Source organism: Triticum urartu, chromosome 7A (assembly GCF_056163025.1).
Source record: "Triticum urartu cultivar PI428250 chromosome 7A, HENAU_Tu73, whole genome shotgun sequence".
NCBI classification, from domain to species: Eukaryota; Viridiplantae; Streptophyta; class Magnoliopsida; order Poales; family Poaceae; genus Triticum; species Triticum urartu.
In genome coordinates this window covers 748,468,883-748,486,335 of record NC_141879.1, presented here as the reverse complement: position 1 = coordinate 748,486,335, position 17,453 = coordinate 748,468,883, and the positions used below count along the sequence as shown (strand labels likewise).

Genomic DNA, 17,453 nt, shown 5'->3' with positions numbered 1-17,453 from the left:
CTTGTAGTGTGCTGGCCCAGTAACCATGTACTTTCATCACACTGACACTACACTGATGTCACACATATTTTTTTCCTTATATTTAAACAACACTGAATAAATATATGACCAAAAAACATTAGTGAATATTGCAATGTATTCATAGCATATTTAAGTAATGACTGTAAAAAAATGCTCGCTCAACTTTTAGAAAATGTTTCTACCATTCCATAAAATCATTTCCCATTTCACAAATGTTCACATGTTTCAAAACAATGTATATAACATTTTAGAAATAATTATACAAAGTCAAATAAATGTTTGTATAATAAGAAAAATGTTTTTATGATAAACAATGCATGTTAAATTTAAACAAAAGTAAATGCATTTCAAAAACACGTTTGTGATATTTAAGAAAACATTTTATAGCTTCAAAAAATGTTTGCATAATTTTAAGCATATTGTATCATTAAAAACATGTTTTGACGTGTATTTGTAAAATATTACCAAATATTGAAAAAAAGTGTTCCAAATATGTATTTGGCAACGCTAAATATATATGAAAATTTTTTATATTCCCTGAAAAAATGTACAAATGTGTATAACATCAAACATATATTTAAAAATGATAATCATATAATTAAAAAATGTTAAATGTTTTTTTTTTCAAACTATACAAAAACTGTACAATGAGCATGCAAAAATTAGACTTGTGTCAAAAAAGAAATATAAACAAAAAAAGGACTGAAAAGCCAACGAAAAAGTGAAAACCAAACATAGAAACAAAGAAAATGGAAGAAAAAACTAACAAGAAAAACGAATCACGTAAAAGAGAAAAATGAAAAAAAAAAGTTGGCACAACCAAATAAAAAAATCAAAACAGTGAAAAAATCAAAACCGAATAATCACGCGCAGAAACATTATAGGTCGGCCCAGTAACCCAGTGTTGTAGTTAAGACTTAGTACATCCCGGTACGGCGAGACATAGCTCCCACGGCCGCTATATGCCGCTAAATACAGCAAGTAGTCGCTGAAACTCACGTGCATATGCCTCGAATTGGTTTTGATATTGTGTTGTTGTAGAATAAAAGTGGATCTGGTGCTATCTTGATATTCATATATAACCCGTATTCTCGGGGCTAGGTAGAATCATCAATGTTTCACCAAACCTATGAATATGAAAAGTACATTTTTTTTACACACGCACGTGCGCACACAATTCAGATAAATTTCAAAACCTTCAGAGCAGAAGAATAATCCTAAAATTACAAGCAGCAAAGGCTAAGGGAATCTACAGCGGGGATCATGAAAATATTTGGGTCATCCCATGTTGGAACTATAGAGAATTCTATCGAGCTGGCCAACTGATTTTACGTACTGTAGTTGTTATCTAGCTAGCTTTCTTGAAAAAACCGGCTATAACCGAAAAGTTTTGCAGAAATTGTGAAATAAAAACATGTTCTTTAAAAAAAATTCTGAACGTTTTATAACAAATTGAGATGATTTTTTAAAACGCTTTGTGAACACTTTTTGAGAAAAAATATCATAAAAAATCAACATTTTTAAAAAACTTTCGTATAATTTTAATATTTATGACTTTTTTAAAGTAAAGTAAAAATATTTTTAAAAAACTTGATTTTACTGAACAAAATTTTTGTGATTTCTTTGGAAAAGCATATATGTTTTACAAAATATTCCCCAATTTTTTTTAAGAAAAAACAGGAAAATATACTTCCAAATATTTAAGAAAATGCAAACATTTTATGAAAATGTAAAAATATTAGGCAACACGAATATTTTTTAAATTGGCGAACAATGTTTAGAAATGCAATAGTTTGTTTTCAATTTCCTTTTTTGTAAAAAACTATTTTCTGAAAATGATAGGAGAAATAAAAAAGGTTGAATATTTTTCAAAAATTGGAACACTTTTCAAAACATTAATTAAAAACAAATTAATTTCTAAGGAAATAAAAAAATAAAAAGATTAAAAAAGCATGAACTAAACAAACAAAACACAGAAAAAGGAAAAAAAGAACCAAAATGTTCTATAATAATAGCCCTTAAACCAGTACAAACAACACTAGAACCTTCCACAAAGTTCCTAATACCGAAACCAACCCCTATTTTGCATAGCACAAAATGGGCTGACCAAGCGTGTTGTGCTTGTTCGCTGCCTATGCTATCTGGAGGCAGTTTGACTCAATATGAGTCTAATAGGATCTGACATTGGCGGAAAAAAAATAACTAACTAGTTAATTAGAAAAACTCAAGGCACATCTAGATTTTCCTTAGCAAACCCGTTTAGATTAACTCATACATAAGAGCGAGGTAGTCGGTTCGAATCACTCTGAACCTTTTTATACCCCATTCTCTATCCCCTACATTATTTCTGTGATAATAAAAACTGTCCCAAAAAATGGACCCCCAATAGCATCGTCCAAAATCAGGCCAGAACGTCCCCAAAGTTTCCGAGGGCATTGCCCCAGGAGGAAAACACACGGTGGACTGTCACAGAAAATGATCTTCGACGACGTTTCTTATTTCATCACCAGGGTTTTTATCACTGAATATAGCAGATTTTGTAGTAATGACACTTCGACTAGGGGAAGGCATTGCGGAATTAGTTTGTAGATGATGGGTTGCGAGAGTGACAAAAACCTAAACCCAGTTTATGAATTGTTTCGTGAGGGTCTGTTTTGGATCCAGATGTTTAATGCTACGATTAGATTTATCTTAATTTTCTTTCGTGTATGTTCGAATGCTTGCATACAGGGTATAATTATAAGTAGGTGCTTGTTCAAGTAAGTACAACACCTAAGATCCGGTCCACCGACATAATAATTTATTAAAGAAACAATCGTAAGTCGATGAATCGTGGTGAAAGTAACTAGATGATATTTGTTGGGGAACGTTGCAGAAAACAAAAAAATTTCCTACGGTTTCACCAAGATCCATCTATGAGTTCATCTAGCAACGAGTGATCGGATGCATCTACATACCTTTGTAGATTGCGAGCGGAAGCGTTCAAGGAGCGGGGATGAGGAAGTCGTACTCGACGTGATCCAAATCACCGGAGATCCTAGCGCCGAACGGACGGCACCTCCGCGTTCAACACACGTACGGTCAGCGTAACGTCTCCTCCTTCTTGATCCAGCAAGGGGAAGGAGAGGTTGAGGAAGATGGCTCCAGCAGCAGCACGACGGCGTGGTGGTGGTGGAGCTGCAGTACTCCGGCAGGGCTTCGCCAAGCTCTATGGAGGAGGAGGAGGAGGTGTTGGAGAGGGAGAGGGAGGCACCAAAGGCGTGGGGTGAGAGGCCCTCTCTCCCCCCCACTATATATAGGGGGCCTAGGAGGGGCGCCGGCCCTAGGAGATGCAATCTCCTAGGGGGGCGGCGGCCAAGGGGAGGAGGCTTGCCCCCCAAGCAAGGGGGGCGCCCCCTTTAGGGTTTCCCCACCCTAGGCGCATGGGCCCTAGGGGGAAGTGGCGCCCCAGCCCACTTTGGGCTGGATCCCTTCCCACTTCGGCCCATGGGGCCCTCCGGGATAGGTGGCCCCACCCGGTGGACCCCCGGGACCCTTCCGGTGGTCCCGGTACAATACCGGTGACCCCGAAACTTGTCCCGATGGCCGAAATAGCACTTCCTATATATAATTATTTACCTCCGGACCATTCCGAAACTCCTCGTGACGTCCGGGATCTCATCCGGGACTCCGAACAACTTTCGGATTACTACATATACATATCTCTACAACCCTAGCGTCACCGAACCTTAAGTGTGTAGACCCTACGGGTTCGGGAGACATGTAGACATGACCGAGAAGGCTCTCCGATCAATAACCAACATCGGGATCTGGATACCCATGTTGGATCCCACATGCTCCTCGATGATCGCATCGGATGAACCACGATGTCGAGGATTCACGCAACCCCGTATACAATTCCCTTTGTCAATCGGTACGTTACTTGCCCGAGATTCGATCGTCGGTATCCCAATACCTCGTTCAATCTCATTACCGGCAAGTCACTTTACTCGTACCGTAATGCATGATCCCGTGACCAGACACATGGTCACTTTGAGCTCATTGTGATGATGCATTACCGAGTGGGCCCAGAGATACCTCTCCGTCACACGGAGTGACAAATTCCAGTCTTGATCCGACCCAACAGACACTTTCGGAGATACCCGTAGTATACCTTTATAGTCACCCAGTTACGTTGTGACGTTTGGTACACCCAAAGCACTCCTACGGTATCCAGGAGTTACACGATCTCATGGTCTAAGGAAAAGATACTTGACATTGGAAAACTCTAGCAAACGAACTATACGATCTTGTGCTATGTTTTGGATTGGATCTTGTCCATCACATCATTCTCCTAATGATGTGATCTCGTTATCAATGACATCCAATGTCCATAGTCAGGAAACCATGACTATCTGTTGGTGAACGAGCTAGTCAACTAGAGGCTCACTAGGGACATGTTGGTGTCTAAGTATTCACACATGTATTACGATTTCCGGATAACACAATTATAGCATGAATAAAAGACAATTATCATGAACAAGGAAATATAATAATAATCCTTTTATTATTGCCTCTAGGGCATATTTCCAACAGTCTCCCACTTGCACTAGAGTCAATAATCTAGTTACATTGTGATGAATCGAACACCCATGGAATTCTGGTGTTGATCATGTTTTGCTCTAGGGAGAGGTTTAGTCAACGGATATGCTACATTCAGATCTGTATGTACTTTACAAATTTCTATGTCTCCATCTTGAACATTTTCACGGATGGAGTTGAAGCGACGCTTGATGTGCCTTGTCTTCTTCTGAAACCTGGGCTCCTTGGCAAGTGCAATAGCTCCAGTGTTGTCACAGAAGAGTTTGATCGGCCCCGACGCATTGGGTATGACTCCTAGGTCGGTGATGAACTCCTTCACCCAAATTGCTTCATGCGCTGCCTCCGAGGCTGCCATGTACTCCGCTTCACATGTAGATCCCGCCACGACGCTCTGCTTGCAACTGCACCAGCTTACTGCCCCACCATTCAAAATATACACGTATCCGGTTTGTGACTTAGAGTCATCCAGATCTGTGTCGAAGCTAGCGTCGACGTAACCTTTTACGACGAGCTCTTCGTCACCTCCATAAACGAGAAACATTTCCTTAGTCCTTTTCAGGTACTTTAGGATATTCTTGACCGCTGTTCAGTGTTCCTTGCCGGGATTACTTTGGTACCTTCCTACCAAACTTACAACAAGGTCTACATCAGGTCTGCTACACAGCATGGTATATATAATAGAACCTATGGCTGAGGCATAGGGGATGACACTCATCTCTTCTATATCTTCTGCCGTGGTCGGACATTGAGCTGAGCTCAATTTCACACCTTGCAACACAGGCAAGAACCCCTTCTTAGACTGATCCATATTGAACTTCTTCAATATCTTATCAATGTATGTGCTTTGTGAAAGACCTATGAGGCGCCTTGATCTATCTCTGTAGATCTTGATGCCTAATAAATAAGCAGCTTCTCCAAGGTCCTTCATTGATAAACTCTTATTCAAGTAGGCCTTAATGCTGTCCAAAAGCTCTATATCATTTCCCATCAAAAGTATGTCATCTACATATAATATGAGAAATGCTACAGAGTTCCCACTCACTTTCTTGTAAACGCAGGCTTCTCCATAAGTCTGCATAAACCCAAACGCTTTGATCATCTCATCAAAGCGAATGTTCCAACTCCGAGATGCTTGCACCAGCCCATAAATCGAGCGTTGGAGCTTGCACACCTTGTCAGCATTCTTAGGATCGACAAAACCTTCCGGCTGCATCATATACAATTCTTCCTTAAGGAAACCATTAAGGAATGCCGTTTTGACGTCCATTTGCCATATTTCATAATCATAGAATGCGGCAATTGCTAACATGATTCGGACGGACTTCAGCTTCGCTACCGGTGAGAAAGTCTCATCGTAGTCAACCCCTTGAAGTGTCGATAACCCTTAGCGACAAGCCGAGCTTTATAGATGGTCACATTACCATCCGCATCTGTCTTCTTCTTAAAGATCCATTTATTTTCTATGGCTTGCCGCTCTACGAGCAAGTCAGTCAAAGTCCATACTTCGTTTTCATACATGGATCCTATCTCGGATTTCATGGCTTCCAGCCATTTGTCGGAATCCGGGCCCGCCATCGCTTCTTCATAGTTCCAAGACAGGGTTGCCGTACCATTCTGGTGCGGAACGTGTCCTTATGGACCTTCGAATTTCAGTAGCAACTTGATCTGAAGTTTCATGATCATCATCATTAACTTCCTCTCTAGTCGGTGCAGGCACCTCAGGAACATTTTCTTGAGTTGCGCCATTTTCCGGTTCAAGAGGTAATACTTCATAAAGTTCTACTTTCCTCCCACTTACTTCTTTCGAGAGAAACTCCTTCTCTAGAAAGGATCCATTCTTGGCAACAAAGATCTTGCCTTCGGATCTGAGGTAGAAAGTATACCCAATAGTTTCTCTAGGGTATCCTATGAAGACGCATTTTTCTGACTTGGGTTCGAGCTTTTCAGGTTGAAGTTTCTTGACATAAACATCGCATCCCCAAACTTTTAGAAACAATAGCTTAGGTTTCTTCCCAAACCATAACTCATACGGTGTCGTCTCAACGGATTTTGATGGAGCCCTATTTAAAGTGAATGCGGCAGTCTCTAAAGCATAGCCCCAAAAAGATAGTGGTAAATCAGTAAGAGACATCATAGATCGCACCATATCTAATAGAGTGCGATTACGATGTTCGGACACACCATTATGCTGAGGTGTTCCAGGCGGCGTGAGTTGTGAAACTATTTCACATTTTCTTAAGTGTGTGCCAAATTCGTGGCTCAAGTATTCTCCTCCACGATCTGATCGCAGGACTTGATTTTCCTGTCACGTTGATTCTCAACCTCGCTCTGAAATTCCTTGAACTTTTCAAAGGTCTTAGACTTGTGTTTCATTAAGTAGACATACCCATATCTACTCAAGTCATCAGTGAGGGTGAGAACATAACGATAGCCACCGCGAGCCTCAACACTCATTGGACCGCACATATCAATATGTATGATTTCCAATAAGTTGGTTGCTCGCTCCATTGTTCCTGAGAACGGAGTCTTGGTCATTTTACCCATGAGGCATGGTTCGCACGTGTCAAATGATTCGTAATCAAGAGACTCTAAAAGTCCATCTGCATGGAGCTTCTTCATGCGTTTGACACCTATGTGACCAGGCGGCAGTGCCACAAGTATGTGGGACTATCATTATCAACCTTACATCTTTTGGTACTCACACTATGAATATGTGTAGCATTACGCTCGAGATTCATTAAGAATAAACCATTCACCATCGGAGCATGACCATAAAACATATCTCTCATATAAATAGAACAACCATTATTCTCCGATTTAAATGAGTAGCCATCTCGAATTAAACGAGATCCTGATACAATGTTCATGCTCAAAGCTGGCACTAAATAACAATTATTAAGGTTTAAAACTAATCCCGAAGGTAAATGTAGAGGTAGCGTGCCGACGGCGATCACATTGACCTTGGAACCATTCCCGACGCGCATCGTCAACTCGTCCTTCGCCAGTCTCCGCTTATTCCGCAGCTCCTGTTTTGAGTTACAAATGTGAGCAACCGCACCGGTATCAAATACCCAGGAGCTACTACGAGTACTGGTAAGGTACACATCAATTACATGTATATCACATATACCTTTCGTGATGCCGGCCTTCTTGTCCGCTAAGTATTTGGGGCAGTTCCGCTTCCAGTGACCACTTCCCTTGCAATAAAAGCACTCAGTCTCGAGCTTGGGTCCATTCTTTGGCTTCTTCCCCGGCAGCTTGCTTGCCGGGCGCGGCAACTCCCTTGCCGTCCTTCTTGAAGGCTTTCTTACCCTTGCCCTTCTTGAACTTAGTGGTTTTATTCACCATCAACACTTGATGTTCCTTTTTGACTTCTACCTCTGCTGATTTCAGCATTGCAAATACTTCAGGAATGGTCTTTTCCATCCCCTGCATATTGAAGTTCATCACAAAGCTCTTGTAGCTCGGTGGAAGCGACTGAAGGATTCTGTCAATGACCGCGTCATCCGGGAGATTAACTCCCAGCTGAGTCAAGCGGTTATGTAATAGTGAGTATGTGCTCACTGACAGAACTGTTTTCCTCCATCTTACAGCTGAAGAATTTGTCGGAGACTTCATATCTCTTGACCCGGGCATGATCTTGAAAAACCATTTTCAGCTCTTCGAACATCTCATATGCTCCGTGTCTCTCAAAACGCTTTTGGAGCCCCGGCTCTAAGCTGTAAAGCATGCCACACTGAACGAGGGAGTAATCATCAGAACGTGTCTGCCAAGCGTTCATAACGTCTTGTTCTGCAGGGAGAACAGGTGCGTCACCTAGCGGTGCTTGTAGGACATAATCTTTCTTGGCAGCTATGAGGATGATCCTCAGGTTCCGGACCCAGTCCGTATAGTTGCTGCCATCGTCTTTCAGCTTGGTTTTCTCTAGGAACGCGTTGAAGTTGAGGACAACGTTGGCCATTTGATCTACAAGACATGTTGTAAAGATTTTAGACTAAGTTCATGATAATTAAGTTCATCTAAATCATATTATTCAATGAACTCCCACTTAGATAGACATCCCTCCAGTCATCTAAGTATAACATGATCCGAGTTAACTAGGCCGTGTCCGATCATCACGTGAGACGGACTAGTCAACATCGGTGAACATCTTCATGTTCATCGTATCTTCTATACGACTCATGCTCGACCTTTCGGTCTGTACATGCTAGGCTCGTCAAGTCAACCTAAGTGTTTGCATGTGTAAATCTGTCTTACACCCGTTGTATGTGAACGTTGGAATCTAACACCCAATCATCACGTGGTGCTTCGAAACAACGAACTGTTGCAACGGTGCACAGTTAGGGGGAACACTTTCTTGACATTATTACGAGGGATCATCTTATTTACTACCGTCGTTCTAAGTAAACAAGATGCAAAAACATGATAAACATCACATGCAATCAAATAATAATAGTGACATGATATGGCCAATATCACATAGCTCCTTTGATCTCCATCTTGGGGCTTCATGATCATCTTGTCACCGGCTTAACACCATGATCTCCATCATCGTGTCTCCATGAAGTTGCTCGCCAACTGTTACTTTCTACTACTACGGCTAACACGTTTAGCAATAAAGTAAAGTAATTTACATGGCGTTTCTCAATGACACGCAGGTCATACAAAAAATAAAGACAACTCCTATGGCTCCTGCCGGTTGTCATACTCATCGACATGCAAGTCGTGATTCCTATTACAATAGCATGAACATCTCATACATCACATATATATCATTCATCATTCATCACAACTTTGGCCATATCACATCATAAAACACTTGCTGCAAAAACAAGTTAGACGTCCTCTAATTGTTGTTGCAAGTTTTACGTGGCTGCAATAGGGTTCTAGCAAAAACGTTTTCTTACCTACGTGAAAGCGACAACGTGATTTTTCAACTTCTATTTACCCTTCATAAGGACCCTTTTTATCGAATCCGCTCCAACTAAAGTGGGAGAGACAGACACCCGCCAGCCACCTTATGCAACTAGTGCATGTTAGTCGGTGGAACCGGTCTCACGTAAGCGTACGTGTAAGGTTGGTCCGGGCCGCTTCATCCCACAATACCGCTGAAGCAAAATAAGACTAGTAGCGGCAAGAAAGTTGACAACATCTACGCCCACAACAAATTGTGTTCTACTCGTGCAAAGAGAACTACGCATAGACCTAGATCATGATGCCACTGTTGGGGAACGTTGCAGAAAACAAAAAAAATTCCTACGGTTTCACCAAGATCCATCTATGAGTTCATCTAGCAACGAGTGATCGGATGCATCTACATACCTTTGTAGATCGCGAGCGGAAACGTTCAAGGAGTGGGGATGAGGAAGTCGTACTCGACGTGATCCAAATCACCAGAGATCCTAGCGCCGAACGGACGGCACCTCCGCGTTCAACACACGTACGGTCAGCATAACGTCTCCTCCTTCTTGATCCAGCAAGGGGAAGGATAGGTTGAGGAAGATGGCTCCAGCAGCAGCATGACGGCGTGGTGGTGGTGGAGCTGCAGTACTCCGGCAGGGCTTCGCCAAGCTCTATGGAGGAGGAGGAGGTGTTGGAGAGGGAGAGGGAGGCACCAAAGGCGTGGGGTGAGAGGCCCTCTCTCCCCCCACTATATATAGGGGGCCTAGGGGGGCGCCGGCCCTAGGAGATGCAATCTCCTAGGGGGGCGGCGGCCAAGGGGAGGAGGCTTGCCCCCCAAGCAAGGAGGGCACCCCCTTTAGGGTTTCCCCACCCTAGGCGCATGGGCCCTAGGAGGAAGTGGCGCCCCAGCCCACTTTGGGCTGGATCCCTTCCCACTTCGGCCCATGGGGCCCTCCGGGATAGGTGGCCCCACCCGGTGGACCCTCGGGACCCTTCCGGTGGTCCCGGTACAATATCGGTGACCCCGAAACTTGTCCCGATGGCCGAAATAGCACTTCCTATATATAATTATTTACCTCCGGACCATTTCGAAACTCCTCGTGACGTCCGGGATCTCATCCGGGACTCCGAACAACTTTCAGATTACTGCATATACATATCTCTACAACCCTAGCGTCACCGAACCTTAAGTGTGTAGACCCTACGGGTTCGGGAGACATGTAGACATGACCGAGAAGGCTCTCCGGTCAATAACCAACAGCGGGATCTGGATACCCATGTTGGCTCCCACATGCTCCTCGATGATCTCATTGGATGAACTACGATGTCGAGGATTCACGCAACCCCGTATACAATTCCCTTTGTCAATCGGTACGTTACTTGCCCGAGATTCGATCGTCGGTACCCCAATACCTCGTTCAATCTCGTTACCGGCAAGTCACTTTACTCGTACCGTAATGCATGATCCCGTTACCAGACACTTGGTCACTTTGAGCTCATTGTGATGATGCATTACTGAGTGGGCCCAGAGATACCTCTCCGTCACACGGAGTGACAAATCCCAGTCTTGATCCGTGTCAACCCAACAGACACTTTCGGAGATACCCGTAGTATACCTTTATAGTCACCCAGTTACGTTGTGACGTTTGGTACACCCAAAGCACTCCTACGGTATCCGGGAGTTACACGATCTTATGGTCTAAGGAAAAGATACTTGACATTGGAAAACTCTAGCAAACGAACTATACGATCTTGTGCTATGTTTAGGATTGGGTCTTGTCCGTCACATCATTCTCCTAATGATGTGATCTCATTATCAATGACATCCAATGTCCATAGTCAGGAAACCATGACTATCTGTTGATCAACGAGCTAGTCAACTAGAGGCTCACTAGGGACATGTTGGTGTCTAAGTATTCACACATGTATTACGATTTCCGGATAACACAATTATAGCATGAATAAAAGACAATTATCATGAACAAGGAAATATAATAATAATCCTTTTATTATTGCCTCTAGGGCATATTTCCAACAATATTCCCATGCGTCCTCAAGAGTGTTTTAATCACTATAAGAAGTTTCACTGTCTTGTCCTTAGCGAAATTAAGGATTGTGCCACTTTATGCACCTTTACTTTTGTTACTTGCTACTTGTTATCAATTATCTTACTACCAAACTATCTGTCAAGACTATCTTACATCACTTGCAGAGAATACCTTACTGAAAACCGCTTATCGATTCCTTCTGCTCCTCGTTAGTTTTGACACTCTTACTTATCAAAATGACTACGATTGATTCCCTATACTTGTGTGGGTCATCATTATTCATATTTAATTATTTTTAATGAACATAGTATAGCTGTACCTAATATTAAAGGACTGTGCGTTTCTCCAGTTTTTTGTCAGCTCAAAATTTTTGTCTATCATGTATTGATAATTTTTTTGTGTGTCATATCTTTAGAACTGGCCGATGCTGTACTAAACTAATTTTTCGTGTGTGTGTGTTGTGCGTTTCTCCAGTTTTTTCGTCAGTCTCAAATTTTTGTCCGTCATGTATCTATAAATTTGTCTGTGTGTCCTATCTTTAGAACTGGCTGATGTGGTACTAAACTAATTTTCTCTGTGCATGTGTTGCATGGCCACACGATAGCAATTATTTCATGTTCTTCCTGGAATGTTGGGCCTTCACTGCCAGCCCATGCAAGGACAACATTAAAAAATATTAGTAGCCCAGCGAGCTTTAGTACCACATTGCCCGTCGATCATTTGGAGGTGAAACAAAGTATCTTAGCGGATGACCGTGGTTCATAAGAACTGCTATTTTCCCCATTGCAACGCACAGGAATTTGTGCTACTTTACTATAATGTAACAAAATCTTTCCTATTAGCTTCATACAGTTTCACCAAATTAATCCATGCACACATACCGCAACAATGCGCAGGGTGTTATCAAGTATATTCCAGAGTATATGTCAAATATTGTGTACCTTTGATATGTGGATGCATAAAATATTTTTGGATTGGTAAGATTCTATTCTTTTATTATTTTTATCATATTCTCTTGTATCATAACTTTGTAATTGTTAGTTGTGTACACACTTAAAAAGTTATGATCAAAGTTTCAAATTAATTAAAGTGTTTTTCCAAATAAGGAAGGTTATTTACTCTATAATAGCTAATGTACTACCTTATCCAACATACCGCGTAGACATGTTAATAGAAGTCATGCTCATATTCAGTCTAACTAGAAAGCATGGTAATTGACTTTTATTGTGGGTTGATCTAGCAAAACTTAAAAACCACATGCTCGGTTATGCAGATCGAATGAATGTGATATGTTTATTTATAATATGAATGTGATATGTTTATTTATAATAATGAGGATCTAGCGAATTTGAATTGTTTAGATATGTTTATGTACATCTAACAGGTATAGTTTGTTTAAGTATATCTATTTACACCTAACATTTTTTATCTAGTACTTGGAATAACAAATCGACGGCCAAATATTCTCTTTCTTCTAGGATTGCTAGCACATCTATTATTTTACTTCCTCGTTTCTTCTTTTAGTATGCAATAGACAGATAGATAGATGTCTATTCAGAATTTGACTTGTTTTCAAAATCCCAGTTGCGTTTGTAATAATTTGGATTTACGTCTAGCGACAGGCTTTGAAACGGGACAAGGGCTAGGCTGTTAATATTTCGCAAAGTAGAGATTTTTTTGGGCCTAACAGTGCATATATACTCTCTTATGTATGTGGGCTGGATCAGGGCCATAGCCCTCCTAGCCCCGGTCTAAGGCCCACCCTTGTCTATGTCAAGTCATCATCATAATCTGAACCTCAATGTATATATAAATGTACTCCCTCTGTCCCATAATATAACAGCGTCTTAACACTAGTGTAGTGTGAAAAAAGCTCTTATATTATGGGATGGAGGAAGTAGTTGCTTAAATCACACACATTCAAACTATTGTAGTTAATTTCAGGTTTAAGTAGTTAGCGATTTAAGGTGACTGATTCAAGAAAATCCAGGCAGCTACTTTAAATTTAGAACAAAATGATGATGATGCTTGAGTGGGGTGATGAACTCTGAGTCGCCTGAATTAAATAAAACTAGTATTTAGGCGATAATGTAGCAAGTTTGCTACTAATTTAATAATATATGTTAGAAATCTTACAGTTGACGTGAATTTGGTCTTAAAGAAATGGAACGCCAATTGTGTGGCTCTGTGATTAGTTGCTTAGCATTGCACCAGTTGCACATTTTCTAAAGGTGCCATTAGTAGGACCAAAAAGAGGTAAATACATCGGGAGTCATAGAACTTGCATGTGACGGTCAGTTTGGTGCATAAATTTACAAAATACATCTTTTTGGTCATCAAACTTTTTTTTTTGCGAGTGAAAGAATTTGTATTACTCAAACATCAAAATTACAATCAGCAAGAGCCAGCTCAACCGCAATAGAGGGACCCGATCCTAACCAAGTCATGGTTCTACCCTCAGAGCGAGCAAAATTTGCTAAGCAATCACTAACTTTGTTTTGTAGACGGCTCACATGAGTAATACAAACCTCACGAAGGGAACAGAGATATCTAATCTCTTTAACTAAAGAAGCATAAATGGATCTATCTTGTTCTCTGCTTTGGATCATCTTCACTGCCATTAATGAATCCATCTCCACTATGACCGGGAGATCACTTCTCTGAATCGCCAGTGATAAACCTTCCATACAAGCGCTCAGCTCCGCCTCCAATGCTTCACGACAAGAGAAAAATTTCCTGCACGCTGAGAAGATGATTGTTCCCTGAGGATCTCGCAGTACCATGCCCGCTCCTGCACCATCCGGAGCAAAAGACCCATCAGAGTTCAATTTTACCCAGCCCACAGGTGGTGGCGTCCATGAGAGTATGGGCCTTCCATCGAACTTGCGCGGGCGTGCAAATGCGGTCACATTTTCCATACACACGTGATATTTTTTTTATAGAAACACCCTCAAGTTTTTTAAAATTCGTACAAAAGCCCTCAAGCAGAGGCAATGTTAAAACGGTCTCCTGGTGGGTACCACCCGTCATAGTGCATTGTAAATTAATTGTGCTGGAAAACTGGGTCTGAGGGAGTTCGAACCGGCCACTAGCTGTAATAGCGCTAGCGTTCTAATCACACCACCTGATCTTGCTTGTTCTTTTATTTTGGACTACCAAGGTATATATCCTTTAGGCTAAAGGTACATATTTAGAACAATATTTTTCTTTTCTCACCATTATCAAATTTAAATTATTCAGATTCAAACAAATTTTTCACAAATTTATCTGAAACAAAATTACATACATTCATTCTGCACTATATTTTCTTTGTCTAGATTTTATAATTTAAAATTATTAGAATTCAAGCTAAATTTTAGTTGATTTGTTTGGAAAATTTACGTACATTCATTCAGGCCAATAAATTCAGTTGATTAGTTCAAAAGAAATTTACGTACATTCATTATGAACTATATTATATTTTATCTAGATTATTCAATTTTTTTTAAAAAAATAGTGATTTGTACAAAAAAATTATGTACATTCATTCTGACTTATATTTTCTTTTATCCAGATTTTCAAATTTAAAATTATTCTATTTCAGACAAAAAGTTCATTGATCCATCCAAAAGAATTTATGTACGTTCATTCTGTATTACATTTTATTTTATATAGATTTTTTAATTTAAAATTATTCAAATCCAAACAAAAATTTAGTTGATTTGTCTGAAAACGTACTAGTCTACATTATATTTTGTTTTATCTAGATTTACTAATTTAAAAATTCATATTAAAACGGAAATTTGATTGTTTTGTCCATAAAAAAATGTGCATTCATTCTGAATTATTTTATCTTGATATTTTAATTTAAATTATTCAAATTTAAACAAAAATCTAGTCGATCTGTCCGAAAGACTATCTAGAATATTAGTTGTGTCTGAAAAACTACATAGAAAATAAAGAAAAAAACATATGATAAATTGGGTCTGTATCTTTATGTGTCATTGTGACCGGATGGTTCAAGCCTGGGCTTCCACATTTTTGCGAACCGTTTTCTGGTTTTGATTTCTACTTTATTTCTTACGGTCCTGTTATATAAAGCTAATTGTGCACGTTAAACGTCAAAAGTCAGTTTTGCCGATTAGCTAGCATATGCATGCGAATTGCAGCAGGTAATGCTGTCGAATCCCAACCCTCACTGCTCCAGCCTTTTTCATTTCATTTCAGGATTTTCTGCGTAGAAAAATGAAATGCAAGGGTGCTTTTTGGAAAAAGGTAAGCATGGATTACCCACCTCCTCAGCCACTGACAGCGGGCCCTTGCCACATTGGCATGCCGCTCATGCATGGGATACAACCGGATATGGTAGAAAGCACCGTATTTGCACGTCCGCGCAAGTTTGATGACCAGAAACATGTATTTTGCAAGTTTATGCATCAAACTGACCGTCGCGTGCAAATTCTATGACTCCCGGTGTATTTACCTCGACCAAAAAACGAATCTTGTGACGAAGTCTTCACACAGAAGGTCCATGTTACAATGCAAATTTAGTCGTACAGCAATGGCACGCCCGTAAGTTGTGGAACCTGCGATCCATATATAACTGCAAGTTGGCGTTGCACCAAGTTGCACATTTTCTTACAAGGCTCGAACACATCATCGATCCATCACTAATTGGACTACTCGTGCATGCGACGAGCCATCATATTTAACAACCCCACGGCCGGCATGTATGTATGTACGTATGAACCTATACAAATACCACTAACCATCCCCTATCCAACATAGATCAGAGATGGAGATAGCCAAAGAGAGATCAGAGAAAGACATGGCAACGCCGGCAGCACCGCACACCAGCGACGTCGAGGCTCAGGATACGAAGAGTGCCCAAACAGACGGCAAGACGCCGTTGAACCAGAAGGTGCTGTCGGTGTCGGCGAACCTGGCACAGCTGCTGCCGACGGGGTCAGTGATGGCGTACCAGATGCTGGCGCCGTCCTTCAGCAACCAGGGCAAGTGCTACCCCTCCAACTGGTGGATCACGCTCGGCCTCGTCGTCGTCCTCGCCGCCTCCTGCATCTTCTTCGCCCTCACCGACACCGTGCTCCACGACGGCAAGGTGTACTACGGCCTGGCCATCTACGGCCGCCTCAACATCTTCAACCTATCGAAGAAGGAGGAGGAGAAGAAGTTCAAAAGCATACAGCCGGTGCTCGAGGAACGTGGGCTCAAGAAGCGCGACCTCGTTCACGCCTCCCTCACCGTCGTCGTCTTCCTCACCATGGTATTCAGCGACGTCGGGCTCCAGAACTGCTTCTTCCCCGACGCCAGCACCGACACTCAGCAGCTGCTCAAGAACCTGCCCCTGGGAATGGCCGTCTTCTCCAGCCTAGTGTTCACCATCTTCCCCAGCAAAAGGAACTTCATCGGATGCAGCGACCCAAACAGTGACAAGAACGACGACACCGCCAAAACTAAACGGTCTTCCGCTGCATAGCCTCCGGCCACTCATCCTTCAACTGGTGCATGCTCTACATGTGGGAGGTGTTCATAATACACCCATCTTTTACTCCCAAACCAAATTTGTGCCAGATATCGGTTCTTTCTCTGGTTTCGGCTCCATGGAGGAAAATACCCTCTGATCTATCTCCCTGAGCTGCTCCCGGCTGAAAGAACTGTTAGTAAATAAGCTAGGGGTGCCTGAACTTGTCCAGCACGGTCAGTTTGATATCCAAAGTTGCAAAATACATAAAATTGATGTTCTTTTTTTTAGGGACATAAAATTGATGTTCTAACTTGTCTTATGATGTAAATACGGTGCCTCCATATGTATTTGATTGTATGTCCTATCTGTGTGGCATGCCAACATGGTCTTGGCCCGCTCGCAAAAAAAAACATGGTCTTGGCCCACATGGCAGTGGC

At 41.5% G+C, this 17,453-nt stretch overlaps 1 protein-coding gene across 1 annotated transcript; it reads left to right on the top strand.

The window, feature by feature from the left end:
- Positions 1-16,181: 16,181 nt before the first annotated feature.
- Positions 16,182-17,177, top strand: LOC125519608 (protein DMP7-like). The gene has a single exon (XM_048684355.2). The coding sequence runs from the start codon at positions 16,327-16,329 to the stop codon at positions 17,026-17,028; it is 702 nt and encodes a 233-aa protein (XP_048540312.1). The 5' UTR covers positions 16,182-16,326; the 3' UTR covers positions 17,029-17,177.
- The last annotated feature ends 276 nt before the right edge of the window (positions 17,178-17,453 follow it).